Here is a 12559-nt window from a genome sequence, read left to right as displayed (position 1 = left end):
TTGGCTGCAATAGAAGTTGCATGTTGGTCTCATTTGTAGTCGTAATACAGTGAAATTATATTTGCACTAGTGAAAGAAAGAACTACAACACCACGGAATTAAAAAAAAAAAAGAAAAAAAAAAGAGCATTAGAGGTAGCGTTACATGGACGTAGGTAAATTAAGACCGGTTTAAAATTATTTAAGACCTAGAACACAATACTGCAGCGAATTTAAGGCCTAACATTTTGACATTTTTGATTTTTTAACACTTTTTAAGACCCTGTGGAAACCCTGTTTTTACATGTTTACTCATGTAGTTAAAATGTAGTGGTGGTATAGGGAAAAATTAAAATGAGCAACAACCACATTCTTCTTCTTTTTAAATGTAAATCCAATATCATTTTTTTCGACTTTCAGAAATACTGGCCACATACATTATTTGTGTTTAAATTATGGCTGTGGCTGTTGGTGACTTTGACCTGTTGCATTCACAACACATAAGGCACATGGTCATGAGTTTCAGTGTTGGATGGACAGAGAGATGTCAGGATCACATGCTTTACACAGGAAACTGCTGAGGACAAAGAGGGAGCACAGTGTTGCATTATGTTTCTACTACTACTACCCACGCGCGCTAAACAAATGCACATGCTATCCTCTGACCGCAAAACATGCTTTAGTAGTGTTGCAATTCTCTTTACGTGTTACCTGTTCAATTCAAGAGAAGACACAAGATATCAGGGCTGCAACTAACGATTATTTAACGAGAACTAGAAAATATTCACATTTAAGAAGCTGGAATCAGAGATTTGACTCAAAATTACTCAAATCGATTATCAAAATAGTTGGCGATTAATTTAATAGTTGACAGCTAATTGATTAATCGATTAATCTCTGCAGCTCTGCAGGATATATGTGAATAAAGAAGAATAATGAAGAGCGGGGAGACGTGGCTGAGATTCACCCAGCCCCCTCACTTCCTAACCAACACAGGGTTCGTCCCACTGAGCTCCCGAGGAATGCCAAGAACTCACAGCTTCAAAAAACCAAAACTAGTTCTGTGACAAAGCCCATGAAGAGAGAACACAACCAGAGGCAACATGATCACGTAAACAAGGCTCTCCTCTGCTGTGCAATTTCCAAAACTTCTCATGAAACCCTAACATAAACTGATGAGATCCAAGAACAGAATCTGCACAGAGCCTCTGCTGGGTGGCAGCCAGCACAGGAACCAGCTCAGTCCAAAATATGAAGAAACACACACAGACCACAAGTCTATACATAGATTCCTTATTATTGCATGTTATTCCTCTAAAAGAGCTAGATAAGGTCAACTCACAGCACAGGATGTGGAGAAACATGAACATAGCATTAGTTGTGTCACCCATAGGTTTCTATAGGGACTTTTTTGTGGCCTGATATAAGGTTTAGGTCAAAGCACCACTATGCAACCACCATGGCTGAGCATAAGCTGAAAAACCTATCAACCAGGGAAAACACATGGTTGTTCCTGCATAGAGGAATTTTTGGCACCCCCCCAAAGAGATTTTAGCCAGCGCCAAAGGAAGATCACAAGCTCCTAAACGTCTTTGACTTCCAGCAGTCAACTCCCCTCCCCTCTCTCTGATATATGGCATCAGTAATACATTTAGACAGTTTCATAACTGGTTGAGAACTTCTTGTAGTCCCAGTAAATAGTTGTCCACTTCCGTGTTTTGGTGCAGTTGATCCTTTTCCTTTTACATTTGAAATGTTTCACATTTTATGTATATATATATATATATATATATATATATATATATATATATATATATATATATATATATATATATATATATATAAAAAGACATTTTCACCATAAATTGGTGCGTAAAAATGCATCAGTATGCAAGAAATGAAGTCACTGACGCTCAAAATTTCCTGGAGAGAGACCCCCAGACCCAACGCTTAATATGTGTCTCCCCCTCCCAATGGCCCATTCTGAGCCAGGAGAAAGCCTGAAACACAACCCAAAACATTCCCATCTTTTGCTTTAAGATCCTCTTACAGTAAGTTTCAACATTGTCACAAAGACATATGATGAAGTGAAATTAGTTGCTAACTTCTTGTGGGGAAAAAATGAAGTGACTTTATGAAAATAGTAGTAGTTGGGGGTGGCAGTATCTCCTCCTGGTTCCTCATGTCACAATGAACTTAAAACCCAAACTTCTCCTGTTGAGCAGACCAGAACCCCACATAGCAATAAAAACAGCATCTTTTAGTGGCTGTTGGTGCTGAACATGGCTCAGTGAGACCTCCAGAGAATTTATGGCAGTACACAACAACATCTTTGTTCATTTTTAAAGGGATACATCTATTTAATTGAACGAAGCATATTAGCATTAAGTGAACACGAAACATACTGACAAACTAACAGTGACTAACTGTACTGAACATGTAACACAAATGTCAATTAAGTCAAAACTCCACTTAAGCCTATTTATGACCAAACACATACTTAAAGTACAATTCCGGCGCAAAACGAACCTAGGGGTTATTAACAGATGTGTACCGACCCTTTCGCTCTCTGGGACATGTTTTCATGCTAATCAAATTAGTTTTTAGCTTGCAAGACGCTAGCGCGGACCGCCGATTAACTTACAATGCTAGTATAGCATTGAGAACTTTGTAACTGTCTGTACACTTACAAAGTTCTCAATGCTTCGGTTAACATTTAGGGACCCTCATTATGCTACTGTTGAAGTTTGGTGATGTTTTGAGCCTTTTTAGTGGTACAAATAGCGATTCGTTTTTACGTTCCCTGTGCCCCGAATACTAGTGTTGTAAGCTAATCGGCGGTCCGTGCTAGCGTCTTTCAAGCTAAAAACTCATTTGATTAGCATGAAAACATGTCCCAGAGAGCGACAGAGTGGGTACACATCTGTTAATAACCCCTAGGTTCGTTTTGCGCCGGAATTGTCCTTTAAAGTCCAATGTGTGGGAATTTCTCCCATCTACGTTGAGATCATATATCGCAATCAACTCTCTCGCGCCATGCAGTTCAAAGTACGTATTACAGCTACGGTAGCCTTCACGCTTCAAAAACCCAGTCTCTTGCCTCTCTCTTTTTCTGGGTGAAGAAGAAGACTCCTGTTCCTGAAATTTGGATTTTGAATATGTGTGGTCCTCAATGTTTCCTTCTTCAAACTTGCTGGGGCTGGGAAGCTACGATACCCATTAGCAGCATTAGCAGCACCTGTGAGTTTATCATGTGACAGCGAAAACACGAAAGGCGGAGCAGTATGTCCTGTATGTCCCTTACTGCTAACGTATTTCAAGATGGCGCATGAATATGGAGCGTCTACCCCAGTTCATGCGAATGCAAACGTAACATTTCAAGCCAAAAGGAATACTTGGAATTGATGGTGGTGGTAAATATTCATGAAAAAGGACAAGTTTGTGAACGGGCAACACAGATTTTGATAATGAACAACTAAACACGTTACACACTGGACCTTTAACTTGTGTAAATCAATTTTAGTCATCATGATTCTTCTGTCTATTCTATCTGCTCTGTAAGAAGATGAGTGGACAGGCCTCCGAAGAGGAAAGCAGTTGCATTATTCTGTTGCCTATCTTAGTGCCATATTGGCATATGTGTAAACTCTGAATTCCTCCATTCAAAGCAAGCAGTTGTCTATAAACTTAATGTTTACAGAAGTAGCTCAGCCTTGGAGTGTTAGTCTATGCAAGTGCATGGACTGAGAGTGAGTGCTTAGAGCCAAATGGCATACACACACACACGCACACAAAGAAATTACTTTTCCTTAACTTTCTGACTTTATGTCATTAATGATGTGAATGAAATGTCCAGCTGAAGTCAAGAGCATGTCTTAGTGTGTGCATATGTGTGTGTGTGTGTGTGTGTGTGTGTGTGTGTGTGTGTGTGTGTGTGTGTGTGTGTGTGTGTGTGTGTAACCACCAGTGGTCCCTACTCCCTACAAAGCTCTTTGAAAAGAAACCCCAAATATGTGAAAACACAGTCTGTTTCCCCAGCTATTTCTCTACTCTCTCCTTTTGGAAAAAACACACAACTCAAAACACATGCCTTATTATGTTCATCTTGACAACATGTGACAAGCTACATCCTCACAACAGAGTAGTTTATGAAAACACAGGGAGTTAAAAAACAAAAAAAAACGTTAATACAAGACTCACCACTGACCATCATTTGTGGGTGGAAGAAAGGACAAACCTTGGCCTGTTGCCAAAACCCCTGCCAGAGCCCTGTACCAGTTTGCAAGACGTTTGTAACCGACTAAACGCCTCTGTAGACGGCGAAGTAAACAGTTCGTCTCAATTCGTTCGCCATCACTGCTGGACTCAGTCCCAGCTGCTTTCTGGAAGATGACAACTTCTCTTTTTGCTTGTAAAACCGAACTCGGGTGTCACGGTTTCCGCTTCACTGAAGCTATTTCCCACACACGCACACAAACCCAAAACTTAGACCTTAGAACTTCAGATAACGTTTTGCTTGACGTACCTCTGTAAGTATGAAATGCCGTGCACGGCTAATATTCTTCCATCGAGCGTGAATATGCTGTGGTTGGTGTTGATGAGCCCTGTGCAGCCAATCCTGAAGTCTGCAGAGGACTGGCAGGCAGACAGACCGGCCAGCTAAACTGGCCTCATCCAGAGCCGTACATACACGGGGTTGGGATAAGTCTCCATGTCAGGAAATATAATGTTACATTCAGATGTACGAAGACATCCTGAGTAATATACAATATCAGTTCTCTACGTACAATATAAAACAACAAAACTGTTTTATATCTATGGGTGAAACTAACTTTTTATAGGCCTAATATTGTAACAAATGGATACATATGTATCAAATTATTTGAGGTTTAATTTTTATAAGAACTTTATCTATTTCTATGTCCTAGTTTTTAGAAGCTCTTTGCATAGCAACAGATCAGATTTCTTTTTACATGTTGCTTAGCAACAGTATCATCTAACGTTATCGTCAGAACTTGCCCCCCTGAAAACAACTCAACCTTCTAACCATAGATATAGAATATCTATGCTTCTAACAATCATCTATAATTTGTCCCTGTCCAGCCCTAAATCATGGCCACCTCCCATTCCAGATAGCTAAATGTACTGCTGTAATAAAAAAGTAGGCTACAGATTATTGTAGGTATATATTGTATGTATGCTAAGTATAAGTAACCTGTATTTTGTGTTGTTTGTCAGTGCCATACATTTTGAAAAGTTTCACTCTGTTGCTGTCCTGAGCTGGCTTCTTGTTCCTTTTCCCCCTGTGGTGACATGTTTGGTTGACTAAACCCTGTGTATGTACGGCTCTGGCTTCGGCTAATGCAGCTGTGCCGGCTGGGTCTTTTATCCGGGGTTTTAGCAGTGATGCAATGTTTCCAGATGTGGAACAAGAAAAAAAAAAAAAGTCTAGCCTAAGGAACAACAAATTTTCCCACCTAAAAACCTAAAAATAATATGTATATATTTATAACTGGGTTACAAATTAATGTATTTATGCCCACAATCACTAAACTGGGGCATTTGGACAAGAGTGGCCCCAAATAGCTCCCAGAGTCAAGATTAACAGTGGGATTACATAACCATCTTGTATTGTATTTCCTACAATAAAGGCTACATAATAAACCGCGTGCCAGTGTGTTTATTGTGAGTTATCATAATTCATATTAAAATTATATTTATTTGGCAGACATTTAACCTCAATAGGAACAAGAGCTAAATATTAAATATGTTTTCCTATAATTTGTTTAGAGTGCTAGGCTTCTGTGAGTAAACCTGTCTGAGTAAAAGTGACATTTTAGAGTGAGTAATCACTTTCACTATCTCCTATTGTGTGTATAACTTACATACACAACCCGCTATGTTATCCAAGTAATGAAAGATTTGTGGCAGTAATACTTTCTTCATTTGTGTAGACTAAGTTCTTAATGAGCTTGTCTGGTTGAATAAGATTAAAAGAAAGCCTAGGTGCTTGGTGAGGTGGGAGTGGGTGGACAAGCATGTTGGACGACTCTTTGCTGTGGTTTGTTGTGCCAGATTGCCTCCTCAGATCTGATGAACAGAGACTTCTCATTATCAGCGCCCTCTACTGAATTTGCAGGGACAGGATAAGAGCGCCTCCTGCTGGATGAAAGCAAACATTAAAATAAGCTAATAGGTTACTGCATTTTTCACAATACCACCACTATCTACAGCCTTGAAAATAACCATACAGTTGACTCAACTCCTCTCTGACAGGGTCTACTTCTTTGAACCGATTTCACAATATATTACAAATTAGTCTAAATTCCCCTCTTTCAGCTGCAGCTGATTCAGAATGCTGCTGCTCGAGTCCTCACTAACACCAAGAAAGTGGATCACATCACTCCAGTTCTTAAGTCCTTACACTGGCTTCCAGTGCCTCAAAGAATTGATTTCAAAATACTTTTGCTGGTTTATAAATCACTAAACGGTTTAGGGCCAAAATACATTTCTGATCTGCTACTACACTATGACCCACCCAGACCTCTCAGGTCGTCTGGGACAGGTCTGCTTGTCCCCAGAGTCAGAACTAAACAAGGGGAAGCAGCGTTTAGTTTTTATGCTCCACATATCTGGAACAAACTCCCAGAAAACTGCAGGTCTGCTGCAACTCTCAGTTCTTTTAAATCAAGGCTGAAGACCTCTCTTATTGATGTTGCCTTTCTTTAAATAACTGTTCATTTCTTATACTGAAGTTGCATTGTTGACACAGTATGACAATCTATATAAGCATATAAAGAGAAATTCTATTTTATCGGCTTTTATATATTTAACTGTTTTAACTGCTCTTTTATGTTTAATTTCTTATACTGCACTGTAACTTTTATTCTCGTATTTTATCTGTTTTTCATTTTTTAATCTGTTTTCATGTAAAGCACTTTGAATTGCCCTGTTGCTGAAATGTGCTATACAAATAAAGCTGCCTTGCCTTGCCTAAAACAGCTCTGGGCCTGTGCAGATAAATCAGACTTTTAATATATATATATATATATATATATATATACAGTACTGTGCAAAAGTCTTAGGCAGGTGTGAAAAAATGCTGTAAACTAAGAATGCTTTCAAAAATATAAATAATGATTGTTTATTTTGATCAATTTACAAAATGCAAAGTGGTGTTATTACCCTTTGCCTTCAAACCAGCATCAATTCTTATAGGTACTTGCAAAACGTCAGGGATTTTGTAGGATTGTAGTCAGGTGTATGATCAACCAATTATAGTATATAGGTAGTAATACTGCATCAGCAAGGTCTCTCCCAGACAAATATTTCAAAGCAGACTGGTGTTTCAAGATGTGCTGTTCAAGCTCTTTTGAAAAAGCACAAAGGAACGGGCAACGTTGAGGATCGTAGACGCAGTGGTCGGCCAAGGAAACTTAGTGCAGCAGATGAAAAACACATCAAGCTTATTTCCCTTCAGCTCAGAACTGGCAGAAACCAGTGGGACCCAGGTACACCCATCTACTGTCCGGAGAAGTCTGGCCAGAAGTGGTCTTCATGGAAGAGTTGCAGCCAAAAAGCCATACCTCCGACATAGAAACAAGGCCAAGCGACTCAACTATGCACGAAAACATAGGAACTGGGGTGCAGAAAAATGGCAGCAGGTGCTCTGGACTGATGAGTCAAAATTTGAAATATTTGGCTGTAGCAGAAGGCAGGTTGTTCGCTGAAGGGCTGGAGAGCGGTACAATGAGTGTCTGCAGGCAACAGTGAAGCATGGTGGAGGTTCCTTGCAAGTTTGGGGCTGCATTTCTGCAAATGGAGTTGGAGATTTGGTCAGGATTAATGGTGTCCTCAATGCTGAGAAATACAGGCAGATACTTATCCATCATGCAATACCATCATCGTATGATTGGCCCCAAATTTATTCTGCAGCAGGACAACGACCCCAAACATACAGCCAAGGTCATTAAGAACTATCTTCAGCGTAAAGAAGAACAAGAAGTCCTGGAAGTGATGGCATGGCCCCCACAGAGCCCTGATCTCAGCACCATCGAGTCTGTCTGGGATAACATGAAGAGACAGAAGGATTTGAGGAAGCCTACATCCTCAGAAGATCTGTGGTTTGTTCACCTAGATGTATGGAACAACCTACCAGCAGAGTTCCTTCAAAAACTTTGTGCAAGTGTACCTAGAAGAATTGATGCTGTCTTGAAGGCAAAGGGTGGTCACACCAAATATTGATTTGATTTAGATTTCTCTTCTGTTCATTCACTGCATTTTGTTAATTGATGAAAATAAACTATTAACACTTCCATTTTTTAAAGCATTTTTAGTTTACAGCATTTTTTCATACCTGCCTAAAACTTTTGCACAGTACTGTATATATATTTATTACGGGTCGTATATACAGTATATTGTCTGCATTCAGATTTTCAATTTATATGTATCTCCAGAAGATGTGTGTATTGCCATAAATTAGGTAGTCAAAACCACCAAATCTAATGACATATTTTTTTGGATTCCTTGAAGAAATAAATCTTGAAAACACACACATATTATCTTCATTAAATTTTAATTTCTGATCTGTACATTTTTAATAAAAAGTCAAAAGCATTAATATTGTATAAAGGTGGGGCTTGTTGCTGCAAATGTTGAGTCCAAATATTCTAAATTGATTCATTGCATATGTTAGAATACACAGTTAATAATATTAAACAGGAATTATACTTTATGACCTGATGGGCAGAGTTTCTCAACTTTTTACAAACGTATGACCCCTACATTCACAGATGGAAGTACAATTTCTCTACTTTGTCAAACTATTGTACTTGATGAGTAACAGTTTCTATTACTCTTTTTAGGTTAACACATTCAACAATTGTGTTTTCCTGTACTTTTCTCCAGGAAACCTTTGAACAGACTGTATGAACTCTGTATGATCCTGACTGTTTTTCTGCATCAGTGTCCATCATCTGCACTTATACCCATCTGGATTGGTGATGGGTGGGTAGAGAGCTTGGCAGATACATCTCAGTTGTCAAAGACAGAGCCAAACATGATTGGCTGCTCAGTGGACGCAAGCAAGAAGACGGCAAAGCTGATTGGCTGCTCAGATGCCCCTGGTGGTCAGGCACTGGTTGACCACCTCCAGCAGCGAGGAGTTCTCCAGAGCTGCTGCAACTCTCTCTTTGTCTGCCAGCTGTTTGTTCACTGCCCAATATAAACCATATGAGAAAGAAAACATTTACACAACACACAATCAAGCCCTTACACTTAATAATGAGCAGTAGCTACAGTGTTATGACTAGTGGAAAATACAATCTAATATCCCATCATGCCTGCTGTCTCTGTATGCTATTTACCTGCTTCCTCTGAGGCGTGAGACCCGGGAGTGATGTGGACATCAATCTGAGCAAAAACAGAAAAACACATGTTGTTCATATTAACTAACACTCAATCAAAAGAGCTGATGTTAAATGTGCATCTCTAGTACCAACACACACACACACACACACACACACACACACACACACACAGTCACACTCTCACACCTGGTGCGTTTCACTATCTTTGTGGGGACCCATCATTGACATAATGCATTCCCTAGACCCTTACCCTACCTTTAACCATCACAACTACATGCCTAAACTTAACCCTTACCCTCACTCTAACCATAACCTAATTCTAACCCTAATCCTAAAACCAAGTCTTAACCCTCAAACAGTCCTTTGAAGTTGTGGGGTCCAGCATTTTGGCCCCACAAAGCTGTCTGCACCCCACACGTATACTGTATTCCCGGTTTTTGGACCCCATGAATATAGTTAAACAAAAACACACACACACACACACACACACACACACACACACACTCACACTCACACTTACTTTGAACCTGTCTGGCAGGGATCGTAGCAGCTTTACTTTGATTGACAGACCAATGAGTGTTGCCATGCTGCAATGGGGAATGGTGGGTGTGAACTCAATACCCACAGTGCTCTCTGCATCATTAACCTAAGAAAAAGACAATGAATGAAATGATTCTTTCTATAAAATGTCCTTTTACTCGTTAGCGATGAAGGGTGATTTGCAGTGACGAAGGCTGTGTACTGTGAAAGTTGGTTTACTTGTTTTTAAAGGAACACGCCGACTTATTGGGACTTCAGCGTATTCACCGTAACCCCCAGAGTTAGATAAGTCCATACATACCTTTCTCATCTCCGTGCGTGCTGTAACGCTGTCTGACGCCCCCAGCATTAGCTTAGCCTAGCACGGATCCTGAAGGTAATTGGTTCCAACTAGCCTACTGCTCCGAATAAGTGACAAAATAACGCCAACATGTTCCTATTTACATGTTGTGATTTGTATAGTCACAGAAGTAGCAATGCTTCGTCTTTCTGAGAATATAGTTCCCAGTTTATATACGGTTAGAAGATGGCTGTATCTCATGTGACCTTGTTATTTGTACACACTGTGACTATACAAATCACAACATAGAAATAGAAACATGTTGCCGTTATTTTGTCACTTATTTGGAGCAGTAGGCTAGTTGGAACCGATTACCTTCAGGATCTGTGCTAGGCTAGGCTACCGGTGGAGCCGTCGGACAGAGTTACAACACGCACGGAGATGAGAAGGGTATGTATGGACTTATCTAACTCTGGGGGTTACGGTGAATAAGCTAAAGTCCCAATAAGTCGGCGTGTTCCTTTAAGAAAAACACTTATTTTGTTAGTGCAGTTAAAGGCTCTGTAAAGTCAGGTCAATTAGAGACAGAAGGATGGAGAAAAGGGATGAATGGTGGTCAAGTTTAACTTTTTCTTCACTAAGTTAGGATATCGGTAAATCCATTACATAATATCTTGCTTTTTTTCCCCCATTCCCTTTAGTAAACCTAAAGACACTCACCAAAACACACAAATAAAGGTGCATACCTTGACTCGGACTTGCTCCACGACATTGAGTTCCTCCAGAGACAGAGGATGCTCTGGGTCGTTGATGGATCTGATCAGATGTAACTTGAGTTAAAGAATTTAAAACAACACAATAAAAACACAAGTTCTGCCTATGTGTGCTGCACTCTAATGTAGTCATTATCTTATTATGGAAGACAGTCATAATAATATTGGGCTTTTTTTTGTTAAAACACAAGTTATGCAATTGTACATTTGCTGTAAATAACCTAAACTCACAAAGCAAAGTGAATAAAGAAATGTTTCTCACTTTTTGATTGTAAATTAAGCTATTTTGTTTTACTGATCCATCGGCTGTCTGCATATTTGTTACACACGTATATTCTGCCTTTAGTCAAGCATTAATTCAACATCTCATTAGGCAGTCATCATGGGCATCAGAATAACCATGAAAACCACGTATCTCCAGGTTTGGTGATTTTGAATTTTTATGTCAAACTGAAGGATGAAGTGTGCCTTTATGTGATGAGGAATTTCTCCTACTTCTTGAGCTAAATAAAGTCGTTAAAAAGCCTCTTGGATCACAAAGTATAGGCTACTGTATATGAAGGAGTAAAAATCTGCACAACCTTAAACATTTACAGCAATAAAATGCAAAATACACTTTAATGGAGCAGTAATATTAATCCAGAAAGATCATATATAATAACATTTTACTGCACAATCAATACTTTTCATACTTTAGCTAAGCAACTTTAGGCTACATTTTGCTGATGATACCTAGCATGCATACCATAGACTGTAGCTATATACTTTCACTTAATTAAGGTTTTAAATGCAGGACTTTTACATGTAATGTTAGTGTAGTATTTTCAGTGTGGTGTTTGTACTTTTACTTAGCTAAGTAACGTTAGCCTAAAGGATCTAAGTACTTCCACCACTGTCAGTTAAAATTACCGTACAAAAACACTGTTATCTTTACGTTACGTCATCTAAAAATGATGCAACAGCTAGTCATGTCATAAAAGAAAAGAATTATGACTTGTGTCCACAGTATCAGTTAAATAGCAGTTTAACAAGCACACATATTATTCTTCAGGCGTTAAACCTGAAGTTAAAAACAGGATATCGAATATTTCTCTGTCGTCGATGGGGTCATGGACGTCTTCATCCTCGTCCGTCGCGGTCAGCAGCCTCTCCCCAGACCGCTCAAAAATCACAGGGTTTGCGTTCTCCAAACTAGTTCCCCCAGACATTTTTAGACGTTAATATAGTCCACGTTAAGCAAAAAAAATCTCTTGATGTGAACCAGTTGCGCAGTACAACACACTACACCAACCATGGGATGCTTTCTGAAACAACGGAAAGCGACAGAGTCCAAAAGAGCTAGAGAGAAAGTCTTAAAGGTACAGTCACCCAACAAGTAAGGTAGCTGCCATGCACAGTGGTGGAAGTACACCGATCCTATCCTCAATTCAATATGTTACTTAAATAAAAGTATTATCAGCTAAATGTAATTGAAATATCAAAAGTAAGCATACCCTTTATACAGAATAACTAATTCCACAGTGGTATATAACTGTAGAATATAACTGTATATAACTAATACTATTCGTTTTTATTACTAACAAATACATTTCAGAGCATTTTAATGTTGTCAATGTGGAG

At 39.2% G+C, this 12559-nt stretch overlaps 2 protein-coding genes across 6 annotated transcripts in view; both read right to left on the bottom strand.

Moving 5' to 3' along the window:
* The window catches only part of wipf1b (WAS/WASL interacting protein family, member 1b), a 29680-nt gene extending 24932 nt beyond the window's left edge, over nucleotides 1-4748 (bottom strand). Inside the window, exons 1-2 of one of the 4 annotated variants that reach the window (XM_035992044.1) lie at nucleotides 4182-4198; nucleotides 2900-2901 (exon numbers count right to left, since the gene is read on the bottom strand). The gene's annotated coding sequence lies outside the window, so the exon portion shown is untranslated. The other 3 variants (XM_031315922.2, XM_031315924.2, XM_031315923.2) reach the window with 3 other exon arrangements.
* Nucleotides 4749-6810: 2062 nt separating this feature from the next.
* Nucleotides 6811-12276, bottom strand: ciao2b (cytosolic iron-sulfur assembly component 2B). Of its 2 annotated transcripts, XR_004895172.1 has the most exons (6): nucleotides 12021-12276; nucleotides 10913-10992; nucleotides 9867-9992; nucleotides 9344-9389; nucleotides 8903-9191; nucleotides 6811-6823 (listed from the first exon to the last, which is right to left on the bottom strand). XR_004895172.1 is itself a non-coding variant. In XM_031315926.2 (5 exons), the coding sequence occupies exons 1-5, from the start codon at nucleotides 12145-12147 to the stop codon at nucleotides 9091-9093; spliced, it is 480 nt and encodes a 159-aa protein (XP_031171786.1). In that variant the 5' UTR covers nucleotides 12148-12276; the 3' UTR covers nucleotides 8542-9090. The 2 variants fall into 2 exon arrangements, 1 of the variants encoding a protein (XP_031171786.1); XM_031315926.2 differs by lacking the exon at nucleotides 6811-6823 and having other exon boundaries at nucleotides 8542-9191.
* Between the last annotated feature and the right edge of the window lie 283 nt (nucleotides 12277-12559).

Source organism: Sander lucioperca, chromosome 15 (genome assembly GCF_008315115.2).
Source record: "Sander lucioperca isolate FBNREF2018 chromosome 15, SLUC_FBN_1.2, whole genome shotgun sequence".
In the NCBI taxonomy this organism is placed as follows: domain Eukaryota; kingdom Metazoa; phylum Chordata; class Actinopteri; order Perciformes; family Percidae; genus Sander; species Sander lucioperca.
The sequence above is the reverse complement of the archived record's forward strand: the minus strand, read 5'-3'. Positions and strand labels throughout refer to the sequence as shown.